This window comes from Phascolarctos cinereus, unplaced genomic scaffold (genome assembly GCF_003287225.1).
Source record: "Phascolarctos cinereus isolate Bilbo 61053 unplaced genomic scaffold, phaCin_HiC Scaffold_4;HRSCAF=312, whole genome shotgun sequence".
In the NCBI taxonomy this organism is placed as follows: Eukaryota; Metazoa; Chordata; class Mammalia; order Diprotodontia; family Phascolarctidae; genus Phascolarctos; species Phascolarctos cinereus.
In genome coordinates, this window is record NW_027555847.1 from 603,966,683 (window position 1) to 603,988,241 (window position 21,559).

General features: G+C 37.6%; 1 protein-coding gene across 1 annotated transcript in view; it reads left to right on the forward strand.

Annotated features, from left to right (window-relative positions):
- Positions 1 to 18,539, forward strand: part of TRHR (thyrotropin releasing hormone receptor) — a 42,964-nt gene extending 24,425 nt beyond the window's left edge. The window contains exon 3 of the mRNA XM_020970280.2: positions 10,851 to 18,539. Coding sequence (XP_020825939.1) covers positions 10,851 to 11,252 — 402 coding nt within the window. The 3' untranslated portion in view covers positions 11,253 to 18,539. The remainder of the gene's footprint in view (positions 1 to 10,850) is intronic.
- Positions 18,540 to 21,559: the final 3,020 nt, after the last annotated feature.

Consider the following 21,559-nt stretch of genomic DNA (forward strand, 5'->3'; position numbering starts at 1 on the left):
ACTTTGCCACTTCCATTTCCTTCTGCAGGTGTCTCTTGGGGTAAGGCTACTAGGGCCCTACAGAATGACTTCCATCTGTTCCAGCACAGTCAGCTTCCACCTTCTGTAGCCAGCCTAATCTCTCAGCAATGTGGGCAACATGAGCAAGGTGGAGAGCCTCCACTGCAAAGAGAAGCAGCCTTCCCTCTGACCTCAGGCCTTCCATCTCCTGGTGCCCCATCTACCCAATCTCCAACCTTTGGAGGGAAAAGGAGTAGTAAAACAGAGTTTCCCATCTGACCATCTGACCATGTGCTTTCCATCTTGTCCTGCATTTGTCTCCTGCCTGATCTCCATTGTCCTGTGGGAAGAGGAGCTTCACCTTCCATCCAGTGATGAACATTCTCATACTTGTCAATACCCTACACATCCTAGTGATTCTGAATCCATCCCTGCAGGTCATCAGCCAAACCCGATTCTCAATTCCCTATTTCTAAATTCCTTATTCCCATCCCCCTCAAACCCTCCATCTCACAGTCCTAACCAAACACCACTACCCCTTTCATTATGCCCTCTGGAATGCCTGTTCCACGGACAACAAACTTCCCTTCCTCCTAAAACTTTTCCTCTCTCATGCCTTTCATATTCTAACAATCATTGACACATGATTCACCTCTGATGACAGCCTCTCTGGCTATCCTCTCCAGTACTGGCTTCACTTTCGCTTATTTCAGCTCACTGGTGGAGGTGGGGGAGCTGGAATACTCCTCATCCCCATTGGCACTTCCAGGTTCTCCCCCTACCTGCATCATTAAGTAACTTTTCCTTCTTCCAGGTCCGTGCTATTCATATTTAACACTTAATCAAAGTCCTGGTAGCTGTAGTACCTATACAAAATACCAGAGTGCTACCAAAAGAGATTAAGCAGTACCATTTAGAATTGTTAAACATGAAGATGGTTCATTTGTGGATGATGGCAAGGTTAATGCACCATCTCCATGTTCAAGAATTCCAAAATCCCCCTATCTCACCAGAGTCTATTGGCTTTCCACCTCTCGCTCTGCCTTCCCTTACAAAATCCTACTCTTCATCCACACCAAGACTTCCAATCCTTTGACCCCTCAGTTCTCTCCCAGGGCATCTTCCCTGCACTAGCCACTTTCCTCTTTTTTCCATTTTGATCCCTTGATGAGCCAGGTCAACTCTACAACGTCCTCTGCTCTTGAGTTCCTATCCACCTTATGTTGCTGATTGCACCCTGCCAAGCCTCAATCTTATATGATTCTCACCATCTGCCACCTTTACTTTTACACATGTACTACTGAACATAGAGAAAATTATGCAATGATTATAACTGGGTCCACTACAAGTTTTTGTTATATAACCTCAACTGAGCCCTCACAGCAACTAGGCAATCCTTCTACAGCTCCCTTATCAACACACTGTCACTCTCCACAGCAGCTCTTTCACACCTTTCATCCCTCCTCTAGTCTCCCATTGCTCCCCTTCCCCTACACTCTCAGCTGAGAACCTTTCCTCAGAAAAAAATTTGAGGCCATCCACCATGAGCTCCCTCTTCTGTTCTCTTCTTCTTCTCATATCACTCAGATGTCTTCTGCCACTATCTCTTCCTTCTCCTCTCTTTCATATGAAGAGATGGTCTTACTCCTTACCATGGCCCTCTCCTCTACTCACAAAGGATCCCAATTCTTCTCATTTCCACCACTGGATTATCTTCTCTGTCATCCCCACTCATTCACTTAATTTCAATCTCTTCCTGTCTCCTGGCTCCTTCTTTACTGCCCATAAGCATAAATATATCTCTCCCATCCTCAAAAAAAAACTGTTCACTTGATCCTTCCATCCCCACTAACTATCATTCTATATCTCCTCTGTCCTTTGTGGCCAAACTCCTTGAAAGGCCACATGCACTAGGTGCACTCTCCTCTCACTTACTTCTTAATCCTTGACAATCCAGCTTCCAACCTCATCATTCCATTGAAACTTCTCTCTAAAGTTACCAAAGATCTCTTAATTGCTGAATCCAAAGACTTTTTAGACAACATCATCCCCCTATTCCCTCATGCTTATAACCTAGGTGTCATCCTTGACTCCTCACCCCCAGGTCTAGGCTATTTCCAATGCCTGTCAATCTCACCTTTGCAACTTCTCTCAAATATACCCCCTTCTGTCCTCTGATACTGCCAACACATCGGCACAGACCCTCATCAATATACCTGGACTATTGAAATAGCCTGACTATGGATCTGCCTACCTCAAGTCTCTCCCTTCTCAAATCCATCCTCTATTCAGTTGGCAAAGTGATTTTCCCAAGGTACAGGTCCAACCATCTTACCTCTCTACTCAATAAACTCCACTGGCTCTCTATCACTTTCAGGGTCAAATACAAAACCCTCTGTTTGGCATTCAAAGTCCTTCATAACCTAAACCCCTCCTATCTTTCCAGGCTTCTTATGCCCTCCTCCTTGTCATATACTCTCCAAACGAATGACACTGATCTCCTGGCTGTTGCACAAACAAGATAGTCCATCCATCAGTACTGGGCATTTTCTCTGCCTGTCCTCCATACCCAGAATGCTCTCCCTCCTCATCTCTACCTCCTGTATTCCCTTCAAATCCCAACTAAAATTTCATCTTCTATATGAAGTAATTCCAAACCCCTCTTAATTGTAGCGCCTTTTGTCTTTAAATATTTCCTATTTGTGTTTTTCTATTTTTGTTTGCTTATCATATCCCCTATTAGACTGTGAGCTCCTCGTCTTTTGCCTCTTTTCACATCCCCAGCACTTAGCACAAGGTGTGATTCATAATAGGTTCTTAACAAAGTTTATTGACTACGACTTTTATGTTTGAAATCTACTTTTCCAAAATCTAGTCTGTCACACTACACCCAGATTTTTTCTCCTCTATCAATAACTATAGGATGGAATGGTTATTAACTGAGTTTATTTCTAACCTAGTTACCAGTTACCAATAACCAAGATTCAAACCCAGGTCTTCTGACTTTAAATGTAGTTCTTTTTTTCTGTTCTATCATGTCAAGGTCACATTGCTTATTAGTGGCAGAGCAGAAATTATAATCTGAACATCCTGATTGTATATATAGTATGCTTTCCACTAGCTCCTGATGCTTCAGCAAGCCTCACTCTTCCAAGCAAGAGGGCATGAGAATACAACTGGCTAGAGGGGGAAAATCTGAATCAATCATACTTTGCCTGTGTTTTATGTGACACCAACTACTACAATGAAAGAAAGACTTCTGAGCTGTCTTTTTCAGAGGATTCAGAGCAACATTATTACCACAGAGGTTCATGTCTGTATACATGATGCGCCTTTTCCCACCTCTGGCCATACTCCCTCTTAGACACGAGGCCTGATAACACCATTCCATCTTAGAGTTCATAGTATCCATAGACTTTGAGCTGAAAGAGACCTTAGAGATTATATCTTACATAAGAAAACTGGGGCTTAGAATTAGATTATAGGATCATAGAATCATGGAATTAGACATAGAAAAGACTTTAGAGCTCATATTAATGATGAGAAAGACACTGTAGCCCAGAGAGGTTAAATGATTAACTTGGAGTCACACAAGTAAGTTGAAGAGCTGTGATTTGAACCCAGGGCACCTTACTTGAAAAACAGTGATCTTTCTGCTATTACAGCATGGTGCCACCATTCATAAGAATGCAGAATGATGGCTCCCAGGATTTCTATGCCATCCATGGGGGAAAATAGAGAAGCTCACTTTGTGTTTATTTGCATACTACTGAAAGAGAACCCAAGATCACAATCAATCGTTAGTGAAGGACTCATCCTTCCACAGACTGTACCCATCACACTATTTTTTAAAGAGAAACCTTCCCCTCTTTAAGAGAACTAAATTCTTTAATGGCTGATATACCTTTCTTACTACCGCAAAGGCAATTTTAATGATGAAGATTGAGAGGAAGTTCTCTCTTATCTTATTTAGCCTGACAATGATTCTCGATTTGCATTTTGTCATATTATTCAGGATTAGAGACAGTGACCAAACAAGAAACCAAACAGCCACAGAGCTAAGGTCAACAGAGTGAGAAATTCCTGGGTATTCTCATTCCAAGTGTTCACCCCTATGTTGACTCAAAAGATCTTTAAAAAATCTATACCAAAGCCAAAGGACAGGACTTGAAACACAATAAAGTGAAATAAAAATCTTTGAGCCTTTTGGAAAGTTATGAGCTCTTAGCAGATATTCAGTGATAACTAAAATATTATTATAGACAGTGTCCAAAACATACATGCTATTGTGCCGCCACCACCTCCAGCCATGGATTTAATGACTGAGAGGATATATTTGTCCTCTCTCCCTCCCTAAGTGAACATGATGCCCCCTTTACTGAAGCATAGTCCCACTCCACCACCTCTACTGATCTTGAGAGCTCTCCAATTCTCACAAAAGCCCCCTTCCCCCACTCTTTTTCTCATGAAAGAAAGGACTGAATGTAGTCTTATTGAGAGGAAAGAGAAAGTTAACATAAGTGAAATACATCGTAAATGGAGAAGGCTTTGATGGTATGATGGTATTTAGGGCTAAAAAGTTTTATAGGTTCTTAACCCCATTGCCTCAGGAAAATGTCTTACAGGTGACTCTCTTCATTTTACAGATGAGAATACAGAGACCCAGAAGGGTGAAATAAATTTGCCTTAGGTCACACAGGTAGTAAGGATCACAGCTGGGATTCTAATTCAGCTTTCCTAATTCTAAATTCGTGTTCTTTGCATTACATCATCATATTACCTCACCATTCACCTTCTGGAATTAATGTATTTTCCTCAAGCTTCCATCCATCAGCCGCTTCTTTGCTATTGGAGATCTTCAGATCTTGAATCAGAGAATAGTAGAGGTTAGACTCTAAATATATCAGCCCATCTAAAGCTCTAAGCAGAGGATTATGTCCAGAACAGTGTATAGATGAGAGGGTTTGCCCGGTCTTCTTGAGGCACAAATATGTCTTTTTCCCACTACCTGAAGTGGGAGCTGGATGGTGGGGAGTCTAATTCTGCTGTCAGTGGGTAAAAGTGAAAGAAAGGGTGAAAAAATAAGCAGCAGGAAGATATGGGAAAGACTAGCATTAGTGACTGATGTTTCAATGCACTGGAAAGAGTCCTGGAATGAAAATCAGTGGACATGAACTCTAGTCCTGGTTTTACTGTTACATAAAATTGGGTGAGTCTTCCCACCTCACTATGCTGTCCTCACCCAATAGAATGTAAGCTACTTGAAGGCAGTGATCACTTCATTTTTTACTTTATATCCCCAATGCCTCTAACATAGTATTTGCTCAACAATTATTTGCAAAATGATTAATTGCTATCAAATAGGATAATTATCAAATTTGTTCTACCTGTTCAATAGACATTCTATAGAAATTAAATTAGATAACAGATATGAACATACTTTAAAAAAGAAAAAGCTAAATGAAAAGGCATGTTTTCTATATATGAAATAAATAACATTTTTAAACCAGAGCTATGGTTTCAGCAGCAGAGGGAACTACCAGTAAGTAATTTCCTCTATCAATGAAACTGGTATTTTCCCTGCAATTTATAGTCATAAAGAATGGCCTGGGGCAAGGTTATAAGCCTTGTTCAAGATCAAACCACCAGTATGTATCAGAGGCAAGATTTGAACCCAGGGCTTCCCAACTCCAAGGCCAGGATTCAATCTATCCTGTTACACACTGTTTCTCAAATATCTAATATGTGCTGTAAATAAACACAATAGTAGAAGTAGTTATGAGAACAATATAAATATATCATGATTAAAAATGAATTAAAGTATCTCCTGCTTCACTGAGGTGAACTGAGTGTCCTATATGTGTGCTCCCCACCCCCCCAAGACCAGAAAAATTCATATACCTTATTCTCAGTCCAGAATTAGCCTTCCAGATTTTTATATAGGTAAATAAATGTCCACTGGCTATCTATACTAAAGAACTCTACTATGGAACTACATGAGGATCTTTATTTATCCAAGCAAATCAGCACAAAAATCTTTCTGTTTCCCACTTGTGCTAGAACTGTCCACAGGATTCATTTTGGTTTATGTGCACAGAATCAATCAGAAGTTTGATCTTTGTGGGGGGTAGAAGTACCATAATTCATTTAAAGTTGTATTAATGCTTTTTTAAAAAATCTCTGGCACTTCACAGTGATTCCTCCCACTCCCCCCAGCAATAGAACACTTCCTTATAACATAAAAATACAGCTAAGCAAAGAAAATCAATTGAATGTTAAGCACTTTTTGATACCTAGGAGGAGGGAGGTATGTTTCAGTTCTATGGAATAAAGAAAGATAGTTTCATTGATCAGACATCTATTGCTGTCTTCTTTTACATTATTGTAGTCATGCAGATTTTTCTTTTGGCTCTGCTACTTCTTTCCATGTCAATTCAAAAAAGACTTCCCAAATTTCTTTGTGTGATACTCATCTCTAAAGGGGAAGGAAAGGGGGCAAATCTCACTCCCCCAAAGGGGAAGGGGTAATGTGTACATTCATGATTTCTAGGATTTTGAGTTTATGTTCATTTCCCTGGGCAAGGAAATATCCCACAGTTTGGGAGATGGGAGAAGATTTAGAGAGACTGAGGAAAAATAAGTTTTGGAAAAAGAAAGAGAAGGGAGAGAGGAAATTCTCCCTCTCAAAAAAAAAGAAGTTGGAAGCAGTTTATTAGCAGCAATGCCAAGAAGAGTGACAGAGATACAGTTCTCCTTCCAGGTCCAAGGGGAAAAACGAAAAATTGGGGATGATTAGAGAAGTATATGTACAGACTGTTCTTTGTCATTGTAGCTTGTCTGCATGATTGGAGCTCTGGTAAAAGCAGATGTATTACATGCATTGTGGAGAAACTGAACAATCCTTATCCATTTCCCCTTCCACCCCTGCTTCTGCTGGGTATGACTAGCACCTATTTCTGAACTTAATTCCTTATGTTGTTATATGTTATTATCATCATTATTGTTGTTGTCGTTGTTTTAACTAATCTAGTTTTACTGCATTTAGCTCTGGTAATTTTAACCACACAGGAGAAAATTGACTAGGCAGCCATCTTTCTGGCTCAGGCAGGGCTGGTGACTCTAATTCTTGGCCTGTTCTTAAATCTTAGTTCTTCATATTCATTATTCCTAATAATACAATCATGTTCCATGACATTCTTTTACCACGATTTGTTCAGTCAGTCACCAAAGGGAACCCTGCTGTTTCCAGTTTTTTTTTAAATCACAGAAGTGCTATATATATGTGTGTGTGTGTGTGTGTGTATGTGTGTGTGTGTATGTGTGCGTAATATGTACATAACCCTCTCTATATATGCATACGTATGCACATATATTTATATTTACATATCTATGAGAACTTTCTGCCTTTGAGCTTCTTCAGGGAGAGATAACAATAGGATAGCCATATTGAAGAATATATATACTTTAGTGATTTTTCTAAGATAGTTCCAAATACTTTTATAGAACAATTGGACCAATTCATAAATCCATTAACAGTTCATTAGTATGGCTGTCTTTCCATATCTTTTCTAACATTTACCATTTTTATCTTTCAGACTATGATTCTTTAGTGGATTTCTACTATCTACAAGCAAAGTTTAAACTTTACTTGGTTTTCAAATACCCTCCACTGTCTAGCCTTTTGCAGTTTTCCCAGCTTTATTTCTGGTACTTTTCACAATTGTATTAATATTTGTGTATTCATCATGTCCCTTAGTAGAGAATAAGCTCTGCGAGAGCAGAGCCTGTGTCTTACCTGAATTTTCTATCTCCCTCAATTCTTTCACAGTGATCTACACATAGTAGGAACTGGCAGGTGGGCTCTTTCTAGTCTAATGTCCTTGTTGGAGAATCAACTAACAGTTATTTATCTACTGTTGCCCACAAACATTACCTGCCCTGGTTTCAACCACCCTTTAAAAACTTCTGCCTGACTTCTTTTAATGTCAAAAAAATTTCACAGGTCCTCCAGCTATCTAATTGTAGTTGACTGAGAAAATACCTGGTGATAAAAAACTACTATAAATCCAGCAATGCTTTTATATGAATTTGTGTTTTATTCATGCAACAGTATATACATATATTTGAAAAATAGTAATGCACGTATGGCTGAGGCATTCTGTTGATTCAGTCTGCAGAACGTGTGCTTATTTATTTATTGCAATGAGTCAGACTTCACATTTTGTTGGAGTTAAATACAGATCAAAGTGACAAATGCTTAGTGTATCTGTGGATTTACAGTACCCTTGCAATAACTCTGTGTCTTTCAAAGGCCCAAGAGTTTTGAAACACTTCTCTAAAAGGCAAAGGGAGTTGGATTAGAAAAGGTCTCTTCCACTCCTAAATTCTAGTTTTGTCTCTTTGTACTATTGGTCATAAAGTCTGCATTCCTCCCATTATAAGAATAAAATTTCAAAAGCTATGCAAATGCCTCTTTCTGAGACATCGTTAAAAAAAAAACAGAACAGGGTCAAACATAGATCCCTTTGACACTGCTAAAGACCACCTTCCTCACTGATATCCAGCAATTAATGACTGGCTACCTTTGGGGTCTGGTCAATTAATAAGTTCTAAAACCACTAAACTATACTCAGTCTAACCCAATAGTCTCTAAACTTTTTTTTATTATGTACCACAACCAAATTTTTAAAAATTCAACACTCATGCCCAATATGTGTATGTTTACTTATTTACAAAATATGTACATGCAACAATAGTTAACATTTTATAGCGCGTTAAAGTTTGCAAAGTGCTTTGGCTATATCATCTAATTTGATCCTCACAAATCTGAGATAAGCGTTATTATCAGCAACTAGGTGGTGAAGTAGATAGAGTGCAGGATTTTGAGTCAGGAAGCCTGAATTTGAATCTTGTTCTAGATACTTACTAGCTCTGTGACTTTAAGCAAATCAATTAATCTCTCTGTGCCTCAATTTCCTCTTGCATAAAATGGGGGAAATAATATCATCTACCTCATAGGATTATTATGAGAATCACATGAGTTAATGAATATAAAGCACTTTGTAAATCTTAAAATATTTTATAAATGTTAGCTATTATTATTATTACCGTTTTAGAGATGAGGAAACTGAGCCTGAGATTAAATGACTTGCCTAAGGTCATACATTTAGGATCTGAAGCAGAATTTGAACTGACCCCTTTCCTAATTCCAAGGCCAGCATTCTATTCCCTGTGCTACCCAGGTTCCTCCATGTGCAATTATATTTATAATTAGGCACATTATAGGACTTAGAGATAGAAATTTTGAAAGAATGAGATAAAGATGAAATTATTTAACCCTGGAGTTAATCATGAGTTTATTGAGTAAAGGACTGATATGCTCAGACCTGCATTTTAGGAAAATTACTTTAGCAGCTGTACAGATGAAAAAGTTTGGAAGGCGGAGAGATTTAAGACAGGGAGACCAATTGGGAGGCTATTGTAATAGGCTAGGCAAAAAGTGGTGAGACAGAACTAGAGTATCAGTAGGGTAGAAATGGGGAGGTTTGTCAACTGATTGGATATGTGTAGTGAAGAAGAGTGAGCAAATGATAATACAAAACTGTGAAAATGAGGGTATGGAAGAAAAGTGGTGCCTTCAGTAGTAAAAAGAAGTTTGGAAGATGTGTGGGTTTGGGGGGAAAGACAATGCATATAAGGTAATGCAAAGATAATCCATGATGCACATCAAAACCCATCCATGTCTGTAGGTGACACGCACATGAGGAAGGGAAAGGTGGAGTCTTTACTCACCAGTCACTGTGCTCCCTCTAAGGGGTGCCTGTCTCAGCCAGTGGTAAGAGATTTTCCCAATGGCACTAGCACAGCTACTACTTTGGACTCCTGAGTGTTGGATGGAACCAATACCAGTTCAGAAGTGGGGAGGATGGAAGCTTGCACAGAGGAGGGAAGGGACAGAATGGGGAATGTTGAAGGATTAGTGTAAGAGGGGTAATGTTGGAGATAAATCCCACTATGACTATATAGAGAAGATGAGATTCAACTATTTTCCATTTGGCTTAACACATAGCCCTTTGAGTCATACCATGATCCCTTTGAGGTCAAACCATATCCCCTACTTTGGAGAAACTGGTATAGTCTATTGCCCTACAACAATGACATAGAAGAACTTGTCAACATTTTTTAAAATTTAAATGATATCCATAGTATTTTCCTGATTTGACAGTCTAGCAGCCAAGGAAATTAGGTTAGTCAGAAATATCCAGTTTTTGATGAAGGCATGCTGACTCTAAGTTATCTCTACCTCTTTTTTAAAGATATAAACTAACCAAACTTTCAATAATAATTGTACCAGGAATTGCAGTTAAGACAACTAGCCTTTTCTAATTTCCAGACTTCCACTTTTTATTCCAGTCATCAATGCTGTCAACTGACCTGTACTAGTTACCACCCTAAGGCGAGACTGCATCTTTGGTTGTTCTTAAAGCACGTATGTCCTCAGCCTACTACTATTCTCCTAAAGCATCTTGAGATGGTAAAGAAATGAGAAATATCTGAGCACAGGCTTCGACAATACAATATCTTATATTTCTTTATACTTTTCAAAGATCTTTTGCATATTATCTCTTAATCTTCACAGGAATCTACTGAGGTAGGTATTAGTCTATTTTAGAGATGACAAAACTGAGAATTAGAAAGGTTAAATGACTTACTCAGAATCACACTGATAGCCAGTGACCAAGGTAGGACTATAACCTGAGTATTCTGATACTTAAAAAGTTGCTTGTCTGGAGATCCTGGGGGCTTCTTTCTCATCAGTTTTCTTTTTATTTCTTCTTGTTCCCCAACAGGTTACAAAGATGCTGGCAGTGGTTGTGATTCTATTTGCCCTTTTATGGATGCCCTATAGGACCCTGGTTGTGGTCAACTCATTCCTATCCAGCCCTTTCCAAGAAAATTGGTTCTTGTTATTCTGCAGAATCTGCATTTACCTCAACAGCGCCATCAACCCAGTGATTTACAACCTCATGTCCCAGAAATTCCGGGCCGCCTTCAGGAAGCTCTGCAACTGCAAAAAGAAGCCTTTAGAGAAGCCAGTCAACTACAGTGTGGCCCTGAATTACAGCGTCATCAAAGAGTCTGACCACTTCAACACAGAGCTTGAAGATATCACAGTCACAGACACTTATCTGGCCACTACCAAAGTGTCTTTTGATGAGACGTGTTTATCTTCTGAGGTAACTTTTAGCTGAGCTTGAGTCACAATATGAAATGTGATGGACCACAAAGTGGAGGGGGCTATTGGGCTGTTATGGAAGGAGAGGAAAAACTGCCTTTATGGTTGGTTATATGTGAAGTGGACCAGGGAGAGGTTTTCCCTAGGTTCTTTAGTCTCCTTTGACTTTGTTGCCCATTTGTTGTCCAGGAGAGGAATTCAGAATCTTTATCTTGGTAGAATTATCATACAGAAAAATTAAGCTTATCAGAGAAACATTTAGGTTATAGCCAATCAGAAAAAAAAAAGTACCTTTTTTAGATTAGTTGAATAAATTCACCTTATTTTCCAGAACTCAGTAACTGAGTACAGCTTCTATGAGCTCTGGCCATCATTTTACTCAACTTACAAAGATTTTCTCATATGGGATTATTCTCCCCACTCCTCCAAAAGGCTACATAATGCATTCAAATTATGTTAATGCCTACAGTATTCTACAGTAGATTCATTTAAAATATTAATTAAAAATCCAAGTTTCCTTAATATTCTTAATATCCACTTAAAACACTCAGATTCCTGCTTGCTAATAGATTGTTATTAAACTTTAATGTAAAATGAGTCTCAACTGTTTCCAAAATTGTACTAATAAGATTTACATTTTGAAGCTAAAGCCAGCTTCTTCCAACTATTTAAGCCTTTATAAATAATGATTGGATAGGATGAAAGAAATATTTTCAAGGAAAATCTTTTGAGATATCCTTAGGTATAAACTACTGAGTCATGTCAAGAAAACTTACTCAAAAGTCTAAATCATTTATAAAAACTTAGTTAACTTCCAGTCTGCCAAAATTCAGCTTCAAATATGGGCTACCCACCAAACAGTCCATAGTCCGAATTTAAAATAGTTTTCAATAGCCTTTCTTGTCTAATTTTCTTTTCATTATTCTTGGGTTCAACTTTTTTCTAGGGGTTAGAGATATTCTGTTAAACATGAACATTTTAGAAACTGTGCAATTTCTGTAGACTTTCTTTTTCCTCAGCTTTTAGGCAGGGGTACAGCAGTGAATAGAGCACTTGTGCCAAAGTCAGGAGCACCTGAGTTCAAACCCAGCCTCAGACCAAACGCTTGACACTTACTAGCTGTGTGACCCTGGGCAAGTCACTTAACCCCAATTGCCTAAAAAAAAAGTTTAGGCAGACTCCTTAATATCTTTAGTAGATCTGTTCAATATATGGCTTATTCCTGTCCTTCCCATGAGCCATTAAGCATGTTTGAATGTGAATATGCCTAGAATATTTTGTCATAGCCCTACCTGGAATGCTTTCAACTGTATTAGTCCCTTGCCCAGCCATTCGGTAGAGACTGTACATTTGTACTCACTGAGTCATCATCAACCAGATCCTCCCAGTACAGAAGCTACTCTTTGTGAGTAATTTAAGCACCCAGCAACGGAGTCTTAAATGATTGACCCTTCCAAGTCATTTCTGATGACAAATTTAAGAGATGCCAAGCACTTGAAGTACGATATGGTCAAGTATCTATCCACTCCAGCCTATATTTCTGGTTAATTCTAGAACCTCAATCTCCCTTCTTTATTATGGAATCAACTCTATATACTACTTCCAGTTTTACATCCTTCTTCATGGTGGTCTTGCCTCTGGAAGTTCCCTCCAGTACTTGCTTTTGTGAAATAGACAATTGATTAAAAAGGGAGGGAAACAAAAGGCAGAGTGACATCAGATTCTTCATTAGGCCCTTCACCAGATTCTTGAGGTAGGATATTACAGTGATATTACTGCCTTTGGAGTCAGAGAAACTATGTTCAAATTCCAGCTCTACCACTTACTCCTTTGTGATCTTGGATAAATCATTTCACCCCTCTAGGTCTAAATTTCCTTACCTTTAGAAATGAGAGAGTTGGGTTTAATGGCTGCTAAGATTCTTTCTAGGTCTAAGCCTATGATAATTAGTTTTCTGACTAATTTTAGATTAGACATGATATTTTCATAGAAAAGGTAAAATTGTGGGGATGAGTTTAAGTGAAAAACACAGCTTAGTGGAAGACTATTAGATTCATGATCAAGAGATACCTGGCTTTAAATCTTATTCCCAGTACTTTTTTCACTTGTTTGATTGTGGGGAATTTAGTTAATCTCTCTAAGCCTCAGTTTTTTCATCTGTAAAATGAGAGTTATCATAGCTGTTATCCCTTATCTCATATGAATGTTATAAATTTCAAATGAAATAATGTATGGACCATGCTTTAAGGTTAAAGAGCTATGGAAACATCACCCTTTTATTAAATAGGCATTCAGGACTTGTAATGGAAACTTTTAAAAGACCTTATGACAAAATTAGTTTTTTAAAAAGTATCCTTGGCTTAGCAAAATGGTCCTATAAAGTAACAAATAGAAAGATTCATATTTCATAGTATTTTTTTAAATGCCTTTTCATTTCATTCACTTCAATCTAATATATGGGTTCAGTTCTATTCATTTTTAACTTTTCCCAAAAGGTTATTAGTTAATAATCTCTCAGCTCTGAACAAAAAGGGGAATTCAAAAGAACAGAGCTCAGAGCATTTCAACTCTAAAGCAAATGTCATTACAAAATTAAATGTTCCCAAACAATGCCCTATAGACATGGTGCTTAGCCAGGAGCTAAAGATACATTTTAAATATTTGTCATCTCACAGAACCAAATCACTAAAGATTTCTGTAAATTAAAAGAAGAAACTGAATACTTAATCAAACAAAAAATGAAGGGCCAAAACCACTGATTGTTAATGATATGACACTTTTTTTAAAGCCCTCCTTCACCCAAATGCTTTGCACTCTCACCCCTCTTTGTTTCCAGCTGTCACTGGGCATATACTGTCTTATGTTTGAATCTGAACCAGGAGATAATTTAGGCAAAGCCTAAAGAAGGCTGTTTGACATCACTATCTTGGACACTTTTCAGAAACATCCTCTCTCACATCTCCTACTCCCCACCAAGAAAAAGAAAAAGATTTTCCAATCCTTAAGATGAATGGAAAATAACCAAATTTTAAGCTAGCCAAAATAGGAGACTTTAGTAAGACACTACAACACCCAAGGCAGTGGTCATTTCAGCCAAATATTCAGATAATCAAGTCAGGGGAAAAATATATATGTATGTAAATATACATATATATGTATACATACATGCGTGTATATATATAGAGAGAGATGTATCAGTCAAAATGGTCATTTCATATCATGACATCTCATAGTCACTCTCAAAAATATTTGTTTGAATTTTTTCTCTTTTCCACAGATTGTGTTAGCATTGTATAGACATTGCCTTTGAAACTGGTTCCTTCAATATTGATGCATTGGTCTAAAAAATCATTCTTTCTCATATCAAAGTCTCAAATCAGGAACTTATCACAGGATCATAGCTCTTGAGTTGAGAAGTTGCATGTTTCAGTCCTCTCACTTGATAGATGAGAAAATGGAGGCTCTGAGAAGGGGAATGATTGTTCAAAGTCAAAAATACAGTATATAGGAAAGGAGGGATCTGAACCTGATTTACTCAACTCCAAATTCAGCGCTCTTTTTTTTTTTATTGTACCATGGCAATACATTCATTCTTTTCAAGTCCCTTTTACATACTCTGTAATACAGAAGCAGACTTCAGTTGATCCCTAGAAAGGGACTATTGAATAGGAATTTCTACTTTATCATTCACTAAATTAGACCAGGAGGAAGGAATAAGGGAGATATAACCCCATGTGACCATGGGCAAATCATTTTAACCCTTTGGGGTTCCAGTGACTCATCTGTAAAATGGAGACAATAACAGTACCTACTACATAAGTTTTTTAAACATTTGCAACATTTTATAAAAGCTAGAATGCTTTGTAATGCTTTGATTATATATATTCTATGTATATATATTCTATGTATAGAAAATACAGCCCTGAAGCAAATTTTCATTAGCACTTTCTTGTTTCCTTGGTGATACAGAACAACTTACCAAAACATACAAGTATGCCATCACCTGAGAAAAATTATTTCAATTATTTCATTTTACTCTCAGAAGTGGAGAGGAAAGTAGTTGGATAATTCCCAATATAAAAGTCCTTAATTACATATTAAAATGTCATTTGCAGCACCTGTAAATACTCCATTTTTGGTTTGACTGCATAACTAATATATTTATTATATGCAAATGCTAGACAATAATAGCCCTCAAGCAATCTTTCTTCAACTGTATTCATTTCTATATACTGAGATAAAAAGCATAGAAATTGTTTGATTATTACATAAAATAATCTAAAGCTATGAAATCTCATCTGGCTATATTAAAGCATTCCTTATCTCTCAGGAGTACACAAAAGCAAATACTTTTGGTCCTGGGTTCCTAAAATTAGAGTTGGAGGGGCTTGTAGGATCATAAATTTAGACCTGGAAGGGACTGGAGAGTCCATAGAATGAAATCCTCTTGTTTTATAAAGAAACTGAAGGAGAGAGACTTTAAACGACATTTCAGAGTCAGAAAGCAAGTAAATGTTGAAAGTCAGATTTGAGCTAAGGTCTGTTTGACTTCAGGTCTATCTCTCTACCTACTATGCCACCTGGGAATCTTAGAGGTCATATAGTAGAACTACCTTATTTTATTAATCAGGAAACTAAGACCCACATAAGTAAATAACTTCAGCAGGATCAAACAGGTAGTGAGTAGCAGACCCAGGATTAGAACTTAGGTCCTCTGCCTCCAAATACAAGCCTTCCACCCCTATAACACACTTTGGATAGTCCTGAATTTCTCCCTGTGGCCTAATACCTCAGCCCCTCTCTAAGAGAACATTTAGCCATCAGAGTTTGTTAGTTTTTCTGATCCTGATTCTGTGTCCTTTCATTTTGTGTTTTTAAAAATTTCCTTCCTCCACTCCCTAGTTTTTGTGTATTTGGGTAAGATATTTATGTACTTGAAGATGTAACTGTTTGGTATTTTTCAGTCTAAATATTAGATTTAAGAACTGTGTCATATGATAACAATTATGAACAATAACTATATAACCTCATTGGTTACATTGCTAAGCATCCCTTAATATAGTGTAGCAATTTATGTGTTGATATTTCCATTGACATTTGCATAGATGTTATTCATTGCTTACTTAACTTTATGCAAAACAAGATGGAAAGGCTATGGCCCAGTCGTATTCTTTATATTTTCTCCTCTTAGTATAATTGCTATTAATTCCTTAGCAAATTTCATGTGCCTATGTTGAGTATTAGTGAGCATTATTGTGCCTGAAACCATTAGCTCCATTGGATTGCACTAGCTTAACCTAATGCAGTATGTAACCTATTTAAATATTTCCATGATATGTTTTGAAATTTTGTATTTATTAAGAATTGTACATAACACTGTGTTGCCTATTTGTCTTCTTGGCGAAAGTACTCATGATATTAGACTAGATTCAGATTTTTATAATCACATCTGGAAAGACCTGGAAATTTCACATTGCTAGGACAGCACCCCATTGGAACCAGGATCTGAGGCTATCATGCTTTCAAGGAGAAGCTCTGCTGGGACTAATTAATGCCTTCAATTGTGGTCCTTGAGACCACAAATTGAAACATTCTTCTGGTGTCATCTGGTGAGACTGACTTTAAGGAGAAAAAAAAAAGGGCTTACCTGGATTCCATGTAGGCCATCTGTTATTGCTGAGGCAGCATTAAAATACTTCCTGATAAATGGAATATTCTCTGAGTCCAGTTTGCCTGTATACATGAGTTAAACTCTTTGATGAACGCTGTAAGGGATGCAACAAAGAATACAGTAAAATCTAATAAACATTTATTTAGGGTTTAATGTAATCAGTTCAAGGTACAGTGCTAGATACTGATAAAACAGACAAAAAGAAACAGTACCTGCCTTCAAGGAGCTTACATTTTACAGTGGGATGCAATATGTGAACTGCAAAAAACTCTACATTATTATGCAAGAATGGTAAGAATATTAAAACCTGGAGGATGAAAAGAAACAAATCAGAGACCCTCAAAAAATAAAATACCATCCAAGCCCTCTGGAATCATACTAAGTAATTGTGGAGACAAGACTAACTTAATATGAAATAGCTGCAAGTAATACAAGACACACATGTAATTAGGTAGTCATCTGCATGGTCCAGGCTATAACTACAGGTAATTAGAAGCCAGATCATTGGGTGGAATGGAATAGTCAGGGAGGGCCTCATAGAATTCACTTTGTACTGGGACTGAAAGAATATATATTCCTTGAGTACAGGCACTGTTATATTTTTGCCTTTGTTATCTCCAGGGCCTGACACACTGTAGGTGCTTAATAAGTGCTTCATGATTCATTGAAGTATTGGAAGGATTTAGAGATGCAAATGGGAGAGGGAAGAGCATTCCAGTCAATGAAGAAAACAAAAATAAAGACATGAAGATAGGGAAAGATCTTTAGGATGAGTACACAGTACATGGCAAAAAAAACCCAAAAAACCTCTCCTAGATCCTTATGCATGGTAAGCATTTAATAAGTGCTTATTAAGCTGAATTTAATTATAATGACATGGACAGGCTGAGGATGAACGAGCTTTATCCTTTATGAGAATCAAAATTTCATAATTGGAAGAAAAGGAAAATTAGGGGTATAGATGCTCATATGCTAACTTGAGAAACTCTTTATACATACAAAAGAATATGAAATAAGTGTGCTTGTATATGTAATCCTAAATCGACTGTGGTTATTTTCCAAACATTGTGAATTATATTTATTCTCTTAATAATAAATATTGTACTATTTATTCTAGGCATGGCATGATACTGGAAGTAATTTCATGTCTTATTTTTCAAAGGGGGAAATGCATTATCACTATATTATGCAGTCTCTACATATGACATATATTATATGTACATATAAATATTTATGTGTATTTTTGCAAGGCCCTTAACTAACTGAATCAATACAAATATATAATAACATAGTAGGGATTCAGGGAGATTCAGGACCCTGGAATCACCATTAAAACAAACTTTAAAGTTGAGCCTTGAAAATTCCTAAATGTTTAAAAGAGTTTGCATGGATTCTACTATTAGTTATAGCATCCTTTTTTCATTGCATGTAACTTGTGGTTTAGCTCTGAGACTCAAGAGATATGCCTCTGACTACCCTTTTTCCTGTTGTAGAAATATATGTGCTTAGAAATAAAAAACCCAAGTCTCCACATGAGACAATACTCTTTCAGAAAGTGGAATGTTATATATACTCTCTGTGACGTCTGTGATCTAATGTTTTTATGATGAGTAATAAAGTATCAAAATGAAACTCATGGCTATACAACTTGCATTCTTTTTTCTACAACATAGCTTTTCTAGTAAACTTACCCATAGATGATCAAGCTAAGAGAAATTTCTTCTTCAAGCAACTGAATTAAATAGGTAGCAAGATGATGCAGGGAATAGATCACAAGAGTCAGGAAGACTTGAATTCAAATCCTTCCTCAGACACATACTAATTGTGTGACCTTGGACAAGTCACTTAACATCTCTGTGCCTCAGTTTCCTCATCTGTAAATTGGAATAATAATAGTACCTATCTTCCAGGGTTACTGTAAGGATAAAATTAGATGATATTTGTAAAATGGTTTGCAGACCTTAGGATGACAGAGATACATACATAGGTTAATAGATATTATATTATCATTATTATATATCCAGAACTTATATATTCAGAACTAAAATGGAGTATTACCAAATTTACCTAGTGTTCTAAGTTTGATGTGTTGTCTGTTATATTTAGTAATTGTTGTAAAATATCATATTGGTACAAATTGATATCACATTTCCCACACATACACCCCAAATAAGACTCCTTTAAGAAAAATCTAAGTGCAGCCAACAATTGTACTCTTTAGTGTCATAGGCCTCATAGAATTATGAGGTTTAAAGCTTGGAAGGAATCTTAGAGGTTATATAATCCAAATACAAAATTTCCCAAAGCCTAGAGTTTGAATGACTTACCTAAGGTCACATAGCTAGTAAGAGGTAGAGGGAGGGTCAGGCCTTCCGGCTCTAAAGCTAGCACTCAACAGAGTCTGCCCAGCAGCAGAATAGGAATAGCTTCCCCACCAACCTCTTCTCACCTCCTTATTCCCTGCCCCACCAACACACATACACAAACAAATTGAAGGACCTGTGTCAGAGAGTCTGATTACAGGTTGTTGTTCTTGTTCAGTCATTTTCAGTCATGTCTGACTATTCATGACCCCATTTGGTGTTTTCTTAGCAAAGATACTGGAGTGGTTTGCCATTTCCTTCTCCAGCTTGTTTTACAGATGAAGAAAGTGAGGCAAACAGGGTTAAGTGACTTGCCCAGGGTCACACAGCTAGTAAGTGTCTGAGATCTTCCTGACTCCAGGCCCAGCATTCTATCTACTGTACCACTTAGCTACCAGGCAAAGAAATACATCATTTCCACTTGATCTTATTTCTGAGCTGGGCTGCTCATTTCTTCCTCTATCCTGACATGGACCAGGTCTTTCCCAAAGAGTTTGTCCTGTGTCACACTGTCAAGTTCTACTTCCAAACTTGTGGCCAGGAGATAATATGGTCTAGTGAAAAGTACTCTAGAACCAGAAGCCCTGAATTCAAGTCTCACCTTTGATGCTTGCTACCTGTGTTTTCCTTGCCCACTCTAAGTTTAGTTCCCACATCTATAAAATGAGGTAGTTGGAAGAGATAGCCTCTGAGTCTCCTTTCAGATACAGGTGCCTTTGATCCTATGATCTTAGCATCCAACAGTCATTCAAGTAATTCCCCTGGTCTGGCTTTCTAATTATATCAGCTTCCTTTTTAATTTGCATCTCAATTATTCCTGCCACAAGAAAAAATCACCATCCTTCTTCTTGCCTGTGGGTTTCCCTAATTATTGGCATTTCTCAGTCATAAATTGGGCAGGGTATGACATTTCTGTCCAACTCTAATACATTGCCAGGAAATGTAATGGTAGAACTGACTACCGAATTGTTGTTAGTGTTACTGTTCAGTCATTTCAGTCATGTCTGACACTTCATGACCCCATTTGGGGTTTTCTTGCCAAAGACATTGGAATGGTTTGCCATTTCCTTCTCTAGATCATTTTTTTACACATAAGGAACTGAGGCAAACAGAGTTAAGTGATTTGTCTAGGGTCACACAGCTAGTAAGTGTCTGAGGCTATATTTAAACTCAGGTCTTCCTGACTGTAGTCTCAACACTCTATTGCCCAAGGCACCTCGCTGCCTCAACCTGGAGTCTGTGAACTTGTTTTTAAAAAAATTTTGATAACTATATTTCAATATAATTGATTTCCTAGCTAGATGGCACAGTGGACAGAACACTGGATGTGGAATCAGGAAGACTTGAGTTCAAATCCAGCCTTAAATATTTATGAGTTGTGTGACTCTGGGCAAGTCACAATTTCTACCCACATTTGTTTCCTCATCTTTAAAATGGGGTTAATAGGGGCAGCCGGGTGGCACAGCAGATAGAGTGCTGGCCCTGGAGTCAGGAGGACCTGAGTTCAAATCTGGCCTCAGATACTTAATACTTCCTAGCTGTGTGACCTGGGCAAGTCACTTAACCCCAATTGCCTCACTAAAAAAAAAAAAAGAAAGAAAAAAAAAACCAAAACACATGTCTTGAAACAAAACCTTGTAAAATAAAAAGCCCAACATAAACTCATTAAAATGGGGGTAATAAAGGCACATACTTCCAAGAATTGTGAAGATAAAATGAAGTGATATCAACCCTAAAGTAGCTTTATAACCATAAATAAATGTTACATACTATTATCCATTATTATTATAATCCTATGCATTTTATTTTACAGATTTAATGATATCACTCTGAGAAAGAGTATATAAGCTTCACTATAGGAATTCATGACACATAAAAAGTTAAGACTCCCTGTAAGTCTAATGAACCACACTGAAGGGATTCTCCAGGAGTTAAGAGGTTTGAGAGCTCCATTCAAGCCAAAGTGGCCAACCATCCAATTTGCTAGCTCCACCAAGTGACAGGGACTGTGACAGAATACTCTTTCTAGACCCTAAGCCATGACTTGGTATGAAATGTCTTTGTCATAGTGGATCAGTGTTTGGAGTCCTAGGCTGTACCCACTCAGAACTGATTTCATCCAGATAGATGTTGCTGCCTACCTGCTCTCTTTAATCCTGCAATGTGTTCAAGTTGAATCTAGTAGCCTAGTTCAACCACAGGGAGCTAGCTGAACAGTGGGGATAAGGGAGCATGAAGCTGGTATAGCTAGGGATATGCTATGTCTGGCCTGCCCACAGTACTTGATCA